At 44.2% G+C, this 19,922-nt stretch overlaps 1 protein-coding gene across 4 annotated transcripts in view; it reads right to left on the bottom strand.

Moving 5' to 3' along the window:
• The window catches only part of NEURL1 (neuralized E3 ubiquitin protein ligase 1), a 157,625-nt gene that overhangs the window by 84,566 nt on the left and 53,137 nt on the right, over nt 1–19,922 (bottom strand). Inside the window, exon 1 of one of the 4 annotated variants that reach the window (XM_057421004.1) lies at nt 3,516–3,638. The exons of 2 other annotated variants lie outside the window; for them this stretch is intronic. In XM_057421004.1, the coding sequence (XP_057276987.1) occupies nt 3,516–3,522 (7 nt within the window). In that variant the 5' untranslated portion in view covers nt 3,523–3,638. Of the gene's footprint in view, nt 1–2,952; nt 3,117–3,515; nt 3,639–19,922 lie in introns of those variants that run through there. One more of the 4 variants, XM_057421003.1, reaches the window with a different exon arrangement.

Raw genomic sequence — 19,922 nt, 5'->3', positions numbered from 1 at the left:
CTATTGGAGATACATTTCAAGCATTATTATCTAGTAAGTAGATTAATATAAGTATTTAGTAAACTCATCATATGTAGTCATTCTTGAAGAAATCAGATGAACCACAAGCAACCATACTAAAATTTCCTGTTTAAAATATTGCTGAACACTGCATGTATAGATATAGCTTTTTAAATAGCAAGTAAACATCCTGCCCACGAAGATTGTGCTACCTTTGAACTTCCTATTTCAAATTCTCTTAGCATAGAGGGCTCTGGAAAGCATTCCAAGGACTTCTGTGGATGGTGGTGGGAAAGGAAGAAGGAACAGGGAAGAGGAACAGAGACCATCACAGTACCAAGCACAAGAACGTAGATGGAGACTTCATGAGTGCGCTTCAACACTGCACATCATTTCAGAGAGAAGGACCAACTCCCATGTCCCAGCATGTCAAGCCACCAGATGTCTCCTTTTCAAAACAAAGGCGCTGCCTTTCATGGCAGAAGCCCATTGGGATTTGTTTGCTAGCAAGGAATGACATTGGAGGTGGGTCTTTCCTGGGAAGCTCGGGCAACTGATGCTTCAGTGACCATAGTCCAAAGCTTATTTTTCCTCCCAGTCCCATCAGATGGGAAACTTTACCTGAGGTGACTCAGGGCCCATTTAGCACCCACCAACTCCATCATTAGGACAGACTAGCATGGCTCCCCTTGTGCTGACACCGTAACAATGGAAAAGCAGCATTTTCACTCAGAGGTGCCTATGCCAAAGAGGGTAAATGATGTCAACTGTTCCTCATCATGTCAGTCTGTATATGGTTGCACTTGACCACTACAAACCTCTGTCCTCACATTAGGGCACCCACAGCTTTTAAAAGATCACCACCCTGATTTTATGCTTTTTTGATGGAGTGCCTCCCTCATCATCCACTTCAGGATCTTCTCCCTCCATTTACTTTTTCAACCCCACCAAGGTCAGGGTGGGCTCCAGAGGAGGCAGGGACCTGGCACACATCGGGGCAACACCGACTTCCTCCCTAGGACCAGCTCAGCAGAGCCACAAGCAGCCAGCACATGCACTATCTCCCTGTCTGAGCTAATTTTCAGTGAGGTTAAATTACATAGGAGCTTGTGAAAATCCCAGCCCATCCTTGCAACGTGGAGAGGTCACCAGGTATTTCTGGAGGACATGAATTTATGCTTTACCTCAGCTTTCTAAAAAGAAAGAATGCCAACCCCCAGAGCTGTTAATACAACTCCTTTCAGTAGTTTTACTTTGAGTTTCAATTTTTCTTCAGAGAAATGGATAAGGTTTCTGTGCTCTTTCCCTGACTATTTTGAGACACATCTGAAACAGAAATATTCAACAGAAAGACAGAACTGGAGGAACAGTAGCCAGAGACAAACCACAAGTGCAGATGCAGTCTGGTTTTATTAAATGTGCTTTGTTGCATGACTTTTTATTATTTATTTATTTAAATTATAATGCATGTCCATTTTTTTTTTTAAAGCATTGCTGTGCTAAACACAGAGCGGCTCACCTCTGAATATAACACAGCCTGTATCCCCTCCGTATGAAAAGGGAAATTTGAGTTCATTACCCACATCTCCTCACTTCTCTCCCTCTCCCAACAAAGGAAAAACTAGAGAAACACGCTTGCTGGAGTAGAACCACTGAAAGGCAGAAGTTGCAGGATTACTGTGCAGTGCACTGCCGGCTGCAGGCAGGAGAAAGCCCCAGCAGGAATGCCAAGTCCCTGGCACACACAGGAACCATGTACAACTGTTATTCTTTCCCAGCCAGGTTTGGGTTGTTTTTTTTTTTCAAATTCATTCAAATAATGCTTCAAAGGGGTAAAGGCACTTACAATCGCAAGACAACAGCCAGAGATCTTGGTTTTTACGTTGACACAACAGTACTGTTGTTCTGCATATATTGTATGTATATCGTGAGTTTACAAAAGAAATAAGGTCTGGCCACAGGAACTTCAGAGCACAAACAATAAACAAATAGCAATCTCTATTGAGGCGTGCTTGCTCAATGTCTTTAGGATGAAAGTCATCTACTTCCTATACCCATTTGTTCCTTAAACTGTAGGGTTTGGATTTTGTGGAAAACATGAGAAGAATCAGGACTGTAACTTACAGCCTAAGCCTATAGACCTCATGCATCTTTATTCAAAGAAAGGATACAAGATACTTCAAGCCCACAGGAAGCTTTACCTGCATCTTTCATAACTATGTTTACTATTGTAAGAAGGAAGTGTCTCTGAAAATACATTCATACTGCACTGACACATTTACTATGTCCAAAGTTAAACAGAACAACTCAGAGCAATAGGCAAGTTTAATATTAAAGGAGTGCAGTATTCTCACAGAAGTATTTATGGCATGAGATTTCCACAGGCAGGGACATGGCTAGTATTGCTCATTCTCTGTAGATTCAAATCCTGGTGTAGCATTGGCTTGTGCAGCATATTCCAGTCCCTTTCCAGCTCCCCCTCTTTTACACCGCAAACGCAACGAGCATGCTGCACTTAATGGCTTTAGCTGTGTCTAATATCAGCCAATTCAAACCAGCGCTCATCCCAGACCTTATCAATTTAAAACGAAATACACCAGAGTGGTGTTAAGAAGAAACTGCTGGTGGAAAAGAAGAATAAGGCTTGGAGAGCCTGCTCAGCCGCCCCGCAGTAACCCCTACCATTGCTTAGCTGTTTTTTCCCCGTGGGAGCTGTCAGACATGCACACACTTACGGTTACTTTCTTTTCGCCCCTGCCACCTACCCGCAACCCGCCAGCGCTGTGCAGACAGGTGCTCATCCCTCGTCCCTGGCACCCCAGCGAGCCCAGCGCACCCCAGCCCGGCTGCCTCCCGCCGGCCGCTCTCCGCCGCGGGATGCTCGGGAGGACGGGGCTGACACAGCCGCATCACCTCGCCGCACCTTGCCCTGCCCGCTGCCCCGGTCCTTACCGTAGAGCAGGCTCCTCGTCACCTGCCCGCCCATGGCCACGCAGTCCTGCGGGGCCGCCACCGGCGGCTGTTCCCTTCCCGCAGCCACCGGCCCAGGCGGGAGCCGCTGCCCCGCGCCGGCCGCAGCCACCCACTCCCGCGCCTCCCGCCGCGGCACCGGCGCTGCGAGCTGTCATGTTTATTTACATAAGAAGGAGGAGACTTCGCGGCTTCCTGAAATAGCTGCCGGCCTTCCATCCGTGCGGCGTGGCCCCCCGCCCCCCGCACGCACCGTCCCGCGGAGCGGACCGCGGTCGGCAGCGGCATCCACCCGCGGTGCCACCGCCAGCGGTGCTGCCGGAGGGGACTCAAAACGCGGCGGTACCGGGCGCCTTGGCAACATCACGGGCAAAGCAGGAGGCGCTGCCAGCTCCACGGGGAAAGAAATGCAAGAACTCGTTTAGAAAATCAAACAGCTTGGGCCATTTGAAACTTTCACTCCCCAGGGGCTGGTATCCCAGTGCAAAGCCCTGGAGTGCACTAGAGTGGGGAAAAAGAATCAAAGTAAAAACAAAAAGTATTACCAGACATCACCGCACCAGAGTCTTCAAACGGGCCTCTGCTGGTAAATTATGAATTACTTAATGGCAAAGTGCTTGAAATGCAGAATGGCTCGCCACGGACTGTAATAATGAAAACATTACCCCCCCTAAACTCTTTCTGTGCGAGGCTTGCATGCTCAGCCCACATACAATGCTTCCTGCTCTCCAGCTCATTACCTCTGCCAATGGATAATGGCCAGCATTATTAAAAGCAGGGGGATGCCGAGGGTGGTGCAGGGAGGTGTGCAGGGTACCACAGTCAGGGCTGGTCCCTCGGTTCCTCTTTGCACCCCACAGCTCATGCAGGAACTTGCTCGTTCCCTCCTCTCCATCTCCAGCACCGCGCGCCCCTGCCCACACTCACACCTCCCTGCCTCTCTCTTATCCACTGCTCTAAGGGTAAATTAATTCAGCAGGCACCGAGCTGCCACAGCCAGCAGCGGTATACCCCAGTTTAAAACTAGCTCATGCATCTTTATGCCACTCCGCAGTTGCTCTTTACTCCTCAACGGAGCGGGAGTCAAACTTCTGCAGCCACGAGTGGAGCTCTGCCTCCCAACTCTTACCATGGTGCTGGGCAAATCCTGTCATCCTACTGCCTCGACTCAGCCAAGTCAAGAAATAAGATTTTCTCTTGCCTGTGTTGTAAAGGTTATTGCTTAGGGTGGCTGGGTGCTGAGGTCTCAGCACTTCTGGAGAGAAAAAAATAAAAATGCAGGTGCAAAAAAAGCCCAAGCCGAAAAGCAGGGTGTTCGCTCTAACGCTGCGTGCGTGAGGAAAGCTGTACCCAGCTTTTCCAACCTGGCAGAGGAACTCCTCCCAAGCCCCCAGCAGCAGCCAGGCACAACTACAAGCTCACCCACCAGCTCCTGTTTGCCCAGCCAAGGCAGCTTGCACCTGGACTCCAGAGCCAGGCAGCAGCTCTTCCCTAGCTGAGCCTGCTCTGCTCCTCAGTGCCCAAAGTCACACTCTGCAGAGCTTATGGCAGTTTCTTGGCAGAAGAATTCCTTTTTTTTTTTTTTCCCTTCTATTCCCCACCCCACCCCCCCCCCCTTTCCAAATAATGATGCTGCATTTACAGCAGCAGCGGTGCATGGTGAAGACATCCCTAGGAGCACTACAGCATGGTCCCCACACCCCAGCAGCTTCAGGACATCTCTTGGATCACAGCACCCTGCTCTGCTCCCACGGATGCCACAAGGACATTGCCTGTTATGTCTCATGGCAGGCAGCCCACACGCTCAGGTGACGGCACAGGGTCTGGGCACTTGCACCATCAACCACCACATTTCACTTGGAGGAATGGAGATTGACTTGGACGTTCTCCCTCAGTTCCTCATTTCAGCTCTGCTTTCCATCTTTACCTTAACCTTGCTACAGCTCTGTGGATAATTGACTTCTTGGTTCACTGCCTCAACCAAGAGATTGCTAGGAAAAAAAAATATCATTTCATGTGGGCCCAAAACCGAATGCTTTGTGCGTCTCACTGAACAAAATGTTTCTTTAACTCAAAATGAAGCATTTTATTTTCAGAGTTATTTTTACCTCATTTTTTCAAGTTATGGTCATTGAATCCAGCTCTGAAATGATGTCTTAAAAAAAAAAAAACAAACAACAAAAAAAAAAAAAACACCATTAAGCCCTTTGTTTTGAATATACCAAAAGGAAAATTTTGGATTGTTATCTTTTCAGATTATTTTTTGCAACTTATTGGCTTTGTTTGTTTGTCTGAGGGAGAGGTTCAAGAGGGCAAACTGCCAAAATGAGTCATCCCGTTTGGCAGAAAATGACAATTTCAATTAATTTTAAAATTGGTGGTTTCTTTACTTTCTTTTTTTTTTTCTTTCTTTCGGAAAAAAATCCAGCATCCCCTCTCCTGCACTTCCCCCACTGCTGTGGAGCAGCTCCTGGGGGACATAGTCCCACAAGGCCATCCATGGTAGTCAAACAGCCTGTCTGCCCTGTTGCATGATAATTCCTCCAGGATTATCTGCCATATGGTAAATCTTTCCTTCACAGCCATGTCATGCTGAAACCTACTCCTGATTTGTTCTCATCACCTCCAAGTCCATTTCAAACCTTGCCCTTTGCCAAATTCCTTTTCAGTCTTTTGTGTTTCTGATTTTTTTTCTAGACAGAGAGAACCGATCTACAACACAGTTCTTATTTTACAGTTCTCTGCTGATACCTCTAGGTCCCCTTAGGGTATTTCTTTGCCCTTGCCAATATAGGCAAGGCCTCCCAGTTTGGCATCAAGTTTAAAAAATCAATATCATCCCCATTTGTGCTCCCTTCAAAATCACTGACAAAGGTATAAGGGCTGGACCCAGCAGAATCCCAGCCCCTAAATCCATTCCCATTTGTGAACAACATCCAGCAAACTCCAGCAGTGCTGCTGTCCAAGCCAGTAGGAATCTGCTGCAGGACTATTTTGGGGCAGTGTCTGATCTTGCTAAATATACTTATTAACTGCAAGAGTAGGATGCTGAGGCTGCAAAAGGCTTCTGTAGATAGATTCACGGTCATCAGGCTGCATATTAGACTAAAACCTTGGATCTTTCCAAGTGGCCTTGAGCAAACAAGAGGGCACGTTCTTCATTCCTCATGGGATAAAACCCCCAGCCCTGCACATTAGGCAGCAGGTTTGGGTATGAAGTCATGGGGCCACAAATACCTTCATTGCTTCCCTGGTGTCCTGGCTAGAAGACTAGCAGTCAAGGAAGGAGGAGGTTGGAGATCCACCACGGTCTGGGAAAAAACATTCCTACACAGCCAAACAGCACATTCCACCCCAACTGGGGGAAAGCAACAAAGATACCTGCAGGGGACCTTGGCAGGGAAAACCAGTTCTGCATAGACATGCTTTGCACAGGGGGAGACACAGAAAAAGGTACAAAGAAACAGGAAAAGAGAGGATGAAGAATCCATCTCATGGAGATCGAGGAAAAGATTACACAATACACAGGCAAGGCCAGGAAAACGGAATTCCAGTTCATGTGAGCCTCACACAACTAAAACTCTTTTGGGAGTGTATTTGGGTCTATGGAGAATTGGAATTTACTCTTCACAAGCAAGACGAAACAAGCAATAAACCCTCTCTTGATGGGGATTTTAATGGTGCTTATTTTAGAGACCTCCCCTTAAAGAAAGGGTTGGAAAAGCTTCCTTGAATATCAGTATGGGGAAAAGGAAGGAACTGTGAACATCAGATACTTGCCAAGAACAGGGAATCTTCTTTTAACGATTTTTATGTTTAAAAAGGTGCTCTCAGTTTCTCTATTACCACTTGCACTTGACTTTATGGTAAGAGAGTGATTAGAAATTGTCTTTTTTCACTCTCATCTGGGAAGATGGGAGAATTTAGGGGAATTCATTCTCAGGTCTTTTCTCAGCACAATTCTCTGACTGCTATTAGGGGGAGGACACTTCACCTGTACCAAAAGCAGATTTCCTCCACGAATCTCTGCCACTGTAACTCCAAAGAAAAAATGATGTTGAGAACTCAGCAGTAAAGCATCCAAAAGAAAACATCTCACCAGCATGCTAGTGCACAAGAAACAGGGGCCAGAGCTAGGAAATCTTGCATTCTATGCATCCTTTTGATATTAATTTATTGGCATTAATGGAGGAGGTTTAGATGAAAGATATGTCTCTACTTCCAATTCTGTATCTGTAATGCAAGGGTACAGATACTGCCCTAGCAAAAGGTATGCTGATTAATGTTTATGCAGGCATCTGAGAATATATTGAGTTGGCAGGGGGGTGGAACTAGGTGATCTTAAGGTCCTTTCCAACCCTAACTATTCTATGATTCTACGTCATTATTAAGCATTACTATAAAGCTGCAACTCTGGATGAAAGCCACATTCTCAACGTGTAAGTCAAAGGAAATCCAAATCCTGGCTGAAATTCTTAAAATCGAAATGACCACTCAAACCTACAAACTACAGCACCATGACTGCTACCGCAGGCATTCAGTTACTCTGGTGGAATTCTCTGCAGGAACAGCAGGAAGGGGAATTTAAGGACAGGGAAAATCTTTACGTGAATATCCACCTCACATTTGCACTCAGCATAAATGAGACATCAGTTGTGTTTGCTTCAGTGACAGGAGCTGCAGCTGCGCAGCTTGCCTCTTGGTAGGGCAATGAAGACATCAGCAAGGTGTTGTAATGGATGTCCAGGATGCAAACTGATTAGGTGAAGAGGGGACAGCAGGGATAGGTGACCCTGAGGTCTCATGTAACTGCTTGGGGGCTTCAGCGCCTCTTCATGTAAAGCCAAAGCTGGCACAGGCTTAACCCTGGCCCTGCCAACACTCCATGTTTTATCCTGACCTCCTGTGCTACCATCTGCAGGATCAGAAGTGGGGAACAGCGGTGCTGGAAAGGGGCAGGAGGCTGAGCAAGAAGAAGGAATTCCAAGCCAAGGAACTGAACTGACCTTAGGCCAAGTTGCACAATGTTTTTCTATCAGCAATGTGAATGATGCTTGCAAGCCCCCACTGGAAGCTGGGTTTATCTTCAAAAACAGTGACTCCATGCATGAAGGTGTCAGGAAAGAAATTAATGCTCCAGAAGCCAAGAGTGCCCCTCCTCCTTGAATACTTTTGGGATAATCTATTGAGAAAACTCAGTAGCGGAGACTGAAAATGACAATTCAGTGTAAGACGTGCCTTGCCATAAAGCATTGCCTTGGACTAAATAGCATTTCTGAAAAGTAGCATTCAGATAATACAGAAAACCTGTGCCTGCTTTGGGGCAAGATCACCTGGACTCTGCCAAAAGACCGTTCCTGTGGGAAAGCCTCATGCTATGCATGACATCAACTGAGCCTTCAAATGCCTCCAGTTCTGGCCTTCATTTATATGCTAAATTAACATGAATAACTTAGCCTCTTGCTGCCATTTCAGACTAACTCTTCAAGCAGAAGAGTCAAAAGATCTTAGGATAATGGAAAACAAAGATAAAAGAATCCTTGTAATTAAAAATAAATAAATAATAATTAATAAATAATTAAAAAGAAATAAAATGCTGATTTATAACATTCACTCAAGGAAGCCGACTTGCTATCAGAACAAGCATAAGAATCAGAAAGAAAACTAAAGTTTCTATCTTAAAGCAACAATTTTCTTTAGTTTCATATGAATATCTTTACTCTGGCTGGGGGCACAGCACAGCACCAGCAAGGGTGAGAAATCTCTTCTTTAAAGCCCATTTCTGGGGTTATTAAACTTCTGGAAACTTTGAACAGTACCATCCCATGTGATAAGGCACTACGACAGCCTTTAGCTATACGAGCATAGTACTTTTCCACAAAGAGCTACAGGGAATACTGGTACAATGTATTTACATTTCACATAATACAAGTAACTCATTCACACTTTATCATAGGCAACATGCAAACTCTGCACTGAAAAATGAAATTACCAGCTGGAATCATCAGCATTTTTATGGCATTTTCCATTTAACATGTGACTGTTGAGCAAACAACACTTTTTTTTTCCACAATATTGCTGTAGGAAGAAGTGATGCCTCCACCTGAGCTAAAGAAGTGTATTTTGAGGCTTTGCAAAAAGTTAAAAGAGGACCATAGGAACAATGGGTTAATTCTTTCTAACAATGTTCTTTCAATGCCCTCTGTAAAGAGCACAGGCAGGAGCTCTGTGAAACCAAAGAGGTAAATAAGGTAATCAGAAAGCACTGGCACCAGGGGCAAATGAAGGTTAGATAGGCAATCTCCACTCCAGCATGCTTTGGGAGCTTGACTTTGTAATCTTAATAATGTTCCCTCAACGTAGAAGTGTAATTTCTAAAGGGTTTTCTCAGTAAATACAGTAACAGGAGAGAATAACCTCTGTTTCCTGTCCCACCCTTTTTGAGGAAAGCCTCTCACTTGCATGCACTGATGTTTGTAACCAAGCAAAGGCACCATATGTGTTTGTGATGTAAATATTAGCCCAGCAGAGAAACACCTTTTTATTATCCTGTAGAAAGTCCTTCAGAGAGGGTGGTGAAGGGCAGCATGGGCCAAAATAAATCATCTGGAAGAGCAGGATGGGCAGGCAGGACCACGCCGCACATCCACGAGACAGCATACCCCAGCATGTGCACCCACAACCCAAGCCTGGGTTTGGAAAGGTTCCTGGGGTTGCAGAATAAAGTCCTTAAGTCCTACAGGACTGGCTCCCCTGCACCCCTTCTCACTCCAAAACTTCCCTGCCTCCTGCTACAGGGCTATCCTACAGGAAATGGGGTTGATTTACAAAACTTGCCTTTCTAGGGCTGCTTTCGCAAGCTCTTTTACATTAAACTTCAAGGTACCAACGGAGCTGGAAGTCATACACTCCAAGGGCAAAACATATGGCAAGGTTGAATTTTCCAGCTCAGGCAAGACGAATCTTGCAGGTATAAATACAAAATAAATCATGTAACACCTGTTACATGAGTTGGCCTTTCCCACTCCCTCTGTTCATCTGTTGGTCCCTCTTCTCCAGCCTCCTGCTCTCCTCACCAGATACTGCTGTCTTGTACCTCCCCAAGAGGTGGCTTTTCAAGCTATATCTGAATTTTACCTTTCCTCCATTGTTATATCTTTAAACGCCTTTCTGCTATTACTCAGAAGACATTTTACATGTAATTTGGTCTCACAAAAGTATCATGAAAGAGCACAAGCCAGATGCGGTCGACTGGTGGCAGCTATTATTGGAATGAGAAATGAGTTTTGGTTCTTCAATTCAGGAAAACAGGATTTAATCAGTACAAAAACAACCCGAGCCTTACCTTCACAAAATGCCACTTGTTTTGGACCTACATTATCACAGCACAAAGCAGATGAATGTAAAATGCAGATACTGTACTGAGTAGAGCAATGGTCATATTCTCCTCTATCCAACATCCCGATTTCCAGGAGGGATCAGATATCAATAGGACATGAGCTTCATAAAATTACCACAAACACAGAAAAATGCCTGTATGCCTAAGATCTAAGACATGCTGATATATTCATCACTACAGCATGTAGACTGAGTGTCTCTGACCTACCACAGCTTCATCTGATCTGCTGCAAACTTTTGCAAACCAAAACAGAGCTGCCTCTGCCATTGCTTCTCTTCTTCCCATACACTGTGCCTCCAATCCAAAGGTCTTTTTCACTTCTCTTTCGTCCCTCCCTCATTCTTTGTCTCAGCATCCTCTTCTGCACCGCCTACGCACTTGGAGAGCAGAGAGCAGACCAATCTGGCAGGCTCAAACAACAACAAAAAAAGCAAAGAAAAGGGAAAAGAATCCTCTGTGTTTTTATCTGGAGGGAGCAATCAAATCTCTTTTCCTTTCACCAGGAACCAAAGGGAATGGCAATGGCTCCCAAGGTCTCATGTTCTCACAAACCAACCCCAACAAAAACAAGGGGAAGGGCTGGCATTTCTTCCCAGCACACAGGCACCTCTGAATAGGAACATTAAGCTTGTTTTTAACTACGTCTTCTTCCAGCATCAAGCATCAGTTAAAAATACCCATTTTTACAAGGTGAGGGTTGATTGCCCAGTCTTCTTGTTTGCTTTTCTTAGAAAGGGCTGAGGACAAACTCTGCGGCCTGAGGGTGGTTTAACCAGCTAGGCAGTTAGCAGCACTAAGGGAACTCCTGGGCTGGCTGGGCAAGTGATCACACACACAGCACAAGAAGGGGCTTGGAAGGGTGCAGACATCCATGTGCAGCATGCACCCTCATGGTGCCAATACAGCACTGGCAGCATTTACTCATCAAGGTCCCAGTCCTGCAATCTCATCAGCATGTGCAAAAAATCCACTCTGGCATAAAGCATCTAATGACATTAATGGCACACAGCACAGCGATACAGTCCAGGCATGTGGAAATAATCACAGGCCCAGAACCCAGGATGACTGACTTTTTTCCCATTCAACATATGTTTTACTTAGATTCTGCTTCTTCCCACCCTTCTTTCGGTCTCCCAAACTAGCATTTGGGTTTGGTGAAACACGAGAAAATGTCTTGAATACAGAAATTGTATAGGTGAAATCATACCTATCTGAGAAACAAAAACACAGTTTGCTTGTATAAAAACTAGAGATTTTATTAAATTCACGTATTCCTAATAATAGGCAGAATATGACCCCAGCACAACTGGTCACTGAGCAGATAAAATGCATCTGAACTCCATTCAGCATGAGGATCTAAAAATAATGTTTGTGATTCCTACACAGAATTAGAACCAAAGAAGTTGAGTTTCAATGAGGTATAAATAATGTTTATTAGGACCAAAGTGTATGCTCCACAGGATGACTCAAAAACCCTAAGCTTTTCTGAGCAGTTGTTTGCTTTCTCAAGGTGACCCGTGAGCCATACCCCAGGGTGGTAAAAATCAGCAATGACATCATTTACGACAAACAGTGTCTCTCCTTCCCTATCAGGTCATCTTAACTCGGATGTTCTTATGTCCTGGAGATGTTTTATCTGCACAAAAGCATTTTTACCTGTGCAGCTACATGTCGACTATGACAACTTTTGTCACTTTAGCTTTTTGTAACCACACAGAAAAAATGCCTATATTCAACAGCTTTAGCAACACAGTTGTAACAACAGACTTAATAATGCATGTACGGTCTTTAATCAGGCTTACACCAAGTGTACAACTAGGCTGCTCTGTTGAAAACAAATTTGCATGTTTCTCTCGGGGTAGATCAGCCACCACACTCTTTGCCAATGTTTCTGACCTGTCAGGGCAGAAGTGGACGTTTTCAGACATCCTGCCTTGTAACTTTAGGAGCCAATACCAAAGCTTTGGTGGCAGCAGTATGTCCTTGACTATAGAAGACTGATGCTCTTTCCAAGGGAATCCCTACTTGAGTCTCACTCAGGCTTAACCTCCAAAGAGAAAGCACGGACAGTTGATGCTCAGTGCTCCCCAGCTTCAACCAGATCTTTATCAAACTGCACTGTGATTCACTTCTAATTCACATAGAGTGTACGCAGTCCACTGAGATTTCCAAGACCTCTTCAAGCTCTGACTGTGGTCTCACTCCCACTTCAGAGACTATTTTCCCTGCAGCTGCAGAGTGTGTTTGGGGGACAGGAGAGAAGAATGTTTTTCATTAATGTAGAGTAGCTTAGAAGTATAAGTCTTTTCCATCCATCTAGATTAAGATGGGAACATTATACATAGGCATAAGAGATTAGTATCTCTGCATGTTCACTGTTAGCAGGACAGGCCTGTACATTACATGGACGTTATGTTATTTCAGATAATGGTCTTTTTAACAGTTAGAAGTCTACTCAAGATCCATGTCCTAGGAGTTTGTGGTTTTCACAGATCATCAAGACAAACCCCAGTTACCACCTGTCAAGACAGAGGTTTATTTAAGATCTTATGTATGAAAGGTGGGCAACCCATGCCACAGTGACCCTAGTAACTCCCCTACAAATCAGTTGCTCTTGTTGAGGATGGAAAGGAGCCGTCTGCCCCTGGATGCTCAGAAACAGAGTTTCCTTGCTAATCATTCCATTCTGGATATTGTTCAGGCAAACCTAAATATCAGAAGCTTGTACTTCTTTCCCCACAATCTACTGTATACTGCTGATACCATTTAGCAATCTGCTGCTTTTCAAGCCTGCAAAACACCTAACAGTCTGACCTCAAAACTCAGGTGACACAGAAAAACATTGTTATTCAATACCTTGTTTCACCTCCTAGCAAACAGAAGCAGTCTCTCTATCACACAGCCGGGATGGACACTTACCTGGGTAAGGCCACAGTCTGAGCAAATACTTGGGATTTAGACAATGTGAGCTGAGGAAGGAGACTTGGAAGATGCCAAAATTTGAGTGGGAGAGTTTTGTAAAGATGTGCAGAAATATTTACAGGAGAGGAGATGGGCACAATAAAGAGGGAAATACATTTTTGCTGGCTCATGAAAATGAAACATATGCGCAGCTTAATCTGCCACAACTGAAATCAATAAGAATTTTGCCAATGAAGCAAAATAAAAGCAGAAACGAAAACAACATCTGACATTTGCTACATTAGACTCATACAAATTGCTGTAGTTAATAGCCTATGAGATAAATAATGTACTATAGGCAGCAGATGATTTTAAACTTCCATTTTCACAGTATGAAGGTGTCATAATCTGAAGAGTTTTAAACCTTGTAAAGGCTGGTTATGCTGAGTCATATTTAGAAAGAGATTTTCCATTTGGAGAGCCATGCTGAATCTATAAAGGCACAAAACAAGAACATATGAGAGGCAAAAAGATAAAAATACAACATAGAGATTAAGATGCACGCTCAAGAATGGAAAAGAATTTGGGTAAAATTTGTTGTAAATAATTTGTTATAGAAGTAGCCCTCATAAACTTCACTTCTTGGAATGTAAAAGGCAAAATATTTCTCTAAATTATTAATGTTTGAGAACTAATCATATAAGCCTCAGAGGCCAGCATCTTATCCAGTATAAATGAAAGCAGCTGGCCTTGTATCTTGAAGATCATGTGATGGCTGCTGAGCAGTCACTATGGAAAGCTTGGTATTCAGAAATTATTATCTTTCTGAGCACAGAACACGTAATGAAGATAAGGCAGAACAGAGAAACAGGCCTTGGACTATCACATCAGAACCTAGGGATACTTAGTCATGCAGGCGACAGACCTGCACTGGGAAACAGCAGAAGGAAGACATGAGGAACTGGGGATCAGGTGGATCATCTCCCACTAACCTCAGATAACCTTTGGGTAAGGAGCAAAGCATTATCAAGAGACCACAACTAGATCCAGCTCCAGCTTTTCAGGGCAGTCAAATCTGGGGTTAGGTCCCATTCTGAGAACTGTGTTTGTTAAAGACATTTCACAATTTACAGCCCTTAGAATGCAACAGGCTCTGATATCATTGTTTTCTGAATACTATCTGCATAGCAGATGTTGTGTGTGTGCACACTATCCCTCAAGCTTCTGCCATCTGCTTTTTACCTAGCAGGTCAGGTGTTCATGTTTTTTAGTCAAAATAATAAAATGTGGAGGTTTCATCTTCAGAAGAAGAAAGCGCGGGAGTTCTTCAGTTATTCTCTACACACTTGCAAAACCTTGTTAGAGAGTTCTGAAAACACATTTACAGCAGAAAGTGAAATGATGCCCCTTTAATCACGTACAAAAAATTACAGAGCAGGGCTGTAAGAGGGTGAATTGGCAGCATGCACAATGGAGCCTGACACCACCTGGCTTTCTTCCCCCTTCTTCAATAAGCAAAGAGTAATATGAAAAGGCACCATGGAGACAGAGAGCTCTGATACCCGGCAAGATGTGGAGGAGGAAGAGTAACACTGCATGAATGCTGACATCTAGTAAAAGTCAGGGATGTCAAAAATGGGTCAGATCCCAAGTTCTTTGAGGACCTCAGACTGCCATCTCTGGCCAGCAGTGGGTCAGACCCCAGGTGATACGGGAGAGGTAACCAGCACCAGATGCGCAGAACCAGGACCACAGTGCTCAAAAGCTGCCCACTCCTCTGCCCCTCTTCCCACAAGAGACGCAAGCCAAGCAGCAGACATTTTAATGGACCATTGCTGGTGAGGGACCAGCTGTGACACTTGTCAGGTTCCTCAGTACCAGCCCCAGAGAGATGGTAATCATTGCAAATCTCACGGCTTAAGCTCAGCATCTTTTGTGATTACTGTTTGTGTATAGGAAGCATCCCTGCAGAAGCAAGTTCTTTTGCCATTTCTTCGTATTCAAATAGTGTTTATAGCATTAAATTAAAAAAAAAAAAAATTAAACCCACTTCAGTGTTGAAAGATGCAAAAAAAACAAACAGCATGAATGCCTCACCTCATTTCCCAAGCCTTACAACACAGCCATGATATGATGGTTCTCTCTCAACTGGATCTTAGACATTTGCAATGCTCTAAAACACTAGAGGCAAATAAAAACCCACCATATGTGGAAATAAGTTGTATTCATCACTGATAAATGCACAGACAAGCAAAACTGTGCTAAGAAGAATGTTTGGAGAAAGTATGTTTCCCATCCCAAACCATACAGCTACAATCACCCAACCAGTAAGTAGAGGCACTGTCATGAAGATATCTATCATGTGCCAGGGAGCGGAGCAGTGAATGAAAACTCATTATTGACATGTCAGAAGCGATTAATTGTTCAACCAAGAGCAGACAAATTTTTGATAACAAACATGTGAACATCCCAGTTCCACCAAAGTTAATTATGGAACAGGGAATGGGACACCTCAAACTGTTCACTGCACACAGTGCACCCAGTCTGATGTGCCACTGAAGCCCAAAGGAACCCTTCCCACAGTTCCCAGGCCACCTTCTATGTGTAACTTTCTGTGCAGCCACCACTTTGTTGCTCATGCACTCAGCAAAGCAGCAATTTCAAGGGTGAGTTTTCTCACCTGTAATGTGAAAATAGAACTGGATCAAAAGCAAAATCTCTTTTCCCAGAGATAACCCATGCAGCAACTTTGGTCAGCACATGCTATCTTCAGCATCCAGAGGGAATCTGAAGGTTGACTGACTGTCAACAGCAATGAAATCCTGAAATAAAAGCCCACAGCTGGAATCCTTGGTACAAGTTACAGGGTTTGTTCCATATCCGGTCCACAGAGAGTAACATGTCCACAGCACCCTCTTAAACTGCAGCTCACTCCTTTCACTGTGTTTACACCATCAGCTGTTGGGAAACATGACTAGTACACTTTCTTGCTTTGAGGCTTATGAGCAAAACATCTCTTGCAGGCTCTGCTGGTTGCCTGAGTCAGACCAAGGTTGTGTATGGAGACCAGGATCTCACTGGTCATTCATCACTCCTCTCTCCATGTAGAATAGTCCCCTTCCATGTCCATCTTCCTCCCATCCCCAAACCAGTCTCTGCTCACCCTTCTGCGGATCTGAGGATGAGACAGGGATGCACAAGGTCATCCCTACTGCTGCTCTACCCAAATGGAAGGCAAGGAAAAGCTATAAAGAGAAAGGCTTTCTCCTTCACGTATGAGGATGGGTGCCAGTGGGGCATCAACCACTGTCACAGCACATGCTGCTCATGACACATTCCCTTTTCTTTGAGTCAACTGTATTTTCCCATTTGTGGAGCGGAGTACTGTTTGCTATGTCATATATATAAAAAGAAACAAAGATAAGGAAACTAAAAGCACCTCTACATTGTTGTATTATCCAGTTGCATGGCTCAATGTCCCACTTTGCTTTGTGCTCATAAGGCAGCAGTCTGCCACAGCTCAATAAATAAGTAATAGCAAAACAGATCCCTCAGTCAACTGCTCATCAATAAAGGGAGAATGCTGTAAACTGCACCAGAGCATCTCCCAGGAGCCCATGCCTATCAGAGATGCTTGGAAAGACAACATACAAATAAATGCTATCCTGGCTCAAAATGGTGAGAAGCAAGTTACCCTGCTCGGATAACAAGCAGTCAGTTTGCTCTCTTTGAGCACAACAACTTTGCAACACATCTCTGGATCCCTTGCAAAATTCAAGGATGTCTTCCAGGCACCACAAGGCAGAAAGTCCTCCTTTTGAGAGGATCATTAAGGAAAAGCTAAAATCAGAAGAGAAAAAGAGGGGCAACACAGATTTTCTAGCATCCAACTTGCAGAAGCTACTGCATGCAGGTGAAATGAACAGATAGTGCTAGCATAGACAACTCTTATCTCATTTCTGCTCCCCATCCCTGGAAAATTTATAGGAATAATCAAAAGTTACATGACTTCTCCCACAGAGAGAAAAGAGGCCACACAAACCATTGACTTTGTGGGAAATGGCACTTGGGATTCACAGAGCCCTGAGGAAGGAGAGAAAGGGAAATGTTGTTCTGAAGTCCCCATAATCCTTATGTTAAGGCAGGGATGCAGGGAGCTTTCAAAATACAGGATGAAAGGTCTTATTTATAGAAAGAATAGGAAAACATTAAAAACCTGCTGTATTTGCAATGGTCTACAGAGGCAAAATGTGCAATCCTGTGGCATATAAAGACAAAATAACCTTTCACTTTTAGCATTGCTGCAATCTGACACCTCAGACCTTTGGAAGGAGCCTGAGAGACAGCAAGCCTTTGCCATGCAGCCTGCCAAGCAGAGACCACAGGAGACATTGAGTTGCCTAAGGAGAGGATGAAGGAAGTCCAGCACGATGATGTCTCCTACCCTCAGCACTGCCCAGCCCAGCAATAACCTATCTCACTTGAATATCTCTCACATGGTCTAGTTCAGGTTTCCTAAATACAAGCTAGCATAAAACCACATGAGTAATTCGTGTTTTGAACAGCCCTTGGATGACATAAAGTCAGCAACATACCACACTGAGTCCGCTTCCAGACACACACCCTGGGCTTTGGTCCTTTCTCCCTGCAAAAGGGTAGGGAGTTCAAGGATGTTATTAATGAACAGATCTGCCCAGAGGTGATGAAAACACACAGGGAAGGGCACAGCCTTTCCTTCCTTCTATTGCCAGCAGCAGTTATATGGGGGAAACAAAGAGACTACAGAAATAGCACAGGAAGACTTGGGGTTGAGGGGAGGCTGTAGGGTGGTACTCTGGTGGTCAGGAGACCAGTCTCCCTTTGTCGAATCTTACGGGCGCTAAATCCTACTAAATAGTGCACTTAAATGAGACATAAAAGCTCGTGGCGGGGGGGGGACAAAAAAAACCCACCAAACCTCACCAAAAAAAAAAGAGCATTTTTACCTTGCTTTTAAGTTAAGTGAGTTTAGTGGCTGATCTCAATGACGCTACCCCATCTGCTTCTGCAGTGGGTATCTATCTCCATCACAGATAGTCCCACAGCCTCTAGTCCAGGAGCTTCATTTAGGAAACGAGTAGTGAGAAGTTAGAGGGGATGAACATAGATATGACAGTGATGGAAAACACCTGCCTCATTTCTACAACTAGAATAGACCTAGGCCATCCTCTGAACCAGGAGCTATTTCTCATACTTTCATGCAACTGAGAAAAACATGTGCCAGGGAGAAAAACAGACGCGTTTTGTTACGTCTCACAGGTACTAAGTGTTTTCCAGTTTAAGAGACCAAGGTACTCAATACCTTACAAATATATACATACTTCCACAACTGGAAGTAATTAAGACAAAATCTACAGATAAAGCACCAAATATTCAGCTTCAGTTTAGCTTCATCCTAAATACGTTCACTATTGCTTACAGCATCTACTTTGAGACAAGCAGGGCTGCAGGAGAAAACCTAGATACAAATACACAAGAGACTATCTGATCCAGCCCAAGCAGAATGTTATTTTTCCTATGTTGTATCAGTCTGTTGTGGTTTAAAACCAGAGAGACAGCTTGTTCACTCACTTCCCCCCCTTCTTGTCCTCCCCCTACTCCCGGAGGGACAGAGAGGAGAATCGAAAAGAATGCAACTCCCACGGGTTGAGATAAGAACAGTTCAGTAACTAAGGTATAACACAGATCACTACTGCTACTACCAATAATAATAATGATAAAGGAAATAACAAGGGAAGAGAATACAATACCTCAGCACCAGCCAACCAATAACTTGCCCCCACCCCCCAGCCCAACCAAGCACCAGCCAATACCTCCTCCAACCCTGCAGTCTCCCAGCCCTTCCGGGTAACTCTCCATTACATCCTGACCATGACGTGTTGTGGTATGGAATACCTCTTTGGTCAGTTTGGGTCAGGTGTCCTGTCTCTGCTTCCTCCTGGCTTCCCCTCCTCCCTGGCAGAGCATGAGGCTCACAGAGTCCTTGGCCAAACCAAAACATCCTTGTTATCAGCTCTGTTCCCAGGCCGAAAGTCAAAACACTGCACTGCACCAGCTACCAAGAAGGAGAAAAATGACTGCTACTGCTGAACCCAGGACACAGTCCTTCAAATCCTTCAAGATCATTGTACATCTATCAGGTGACCTGAGACCCTGAGCAGAACATGAGCAATAAACTTCTTCCAAGAGATTCTACTGGTAAGTTATAAAACAGTAACAATGGCACCATGGACAACATCAGTTGTTGATCATTGTAAAGGCTTTCAGCTGTCTAGATGATACAGAATGACTTACTTTGTTTTCTAGTTTGGTTTTGAGCTTGAAGACAGGAGTATGAAATCTGGCCATTGCTGGTTGTGTTGTTGGAGTAACCCCAACAAGCACCAAGCCTGTTTGTGATGAAGATGATCAAAGGGAATTCAAAAAATGTTCAACCTCTAGGTCAGGAATCTGAACTCCCTATTGGATTTTGAAATTCAGTGGATATTGATCAAAGAATGTTTCAAAGCAATCTACTTAAAAAATACTTTATCCCATCAGATCATTGAGATTTCAGTTTTCCTCTGTGTGCTTTCCCAAGAAGTAAAAACTGAAAGAAAATTAATAACAAAAC

The sequence above is a fragment of the Pezoporus wallicus genome, unplaced genomic scaffold, assembly GCF_028554395.1.
Source record: "Pezoporus wallicus isolate ANWC-B61680 ecotype Strahan unplaced genomic scaffold, APGP_CSIRO_Pwel_v1 contig_3365, whole genome shotgun sequence".
NCBI classification, from domain to species: Eukaryota; Metazoa; Chordata; class Aves; order Psittaciformes; family Psittacidae; genus Pezoporus; species Pezoporus wallicus.
The sequence above is the reverse complement of the archived record's forward strand: the minus strand, read 5'-3'. Positions and strand labels throughout refer to the sequence as shown.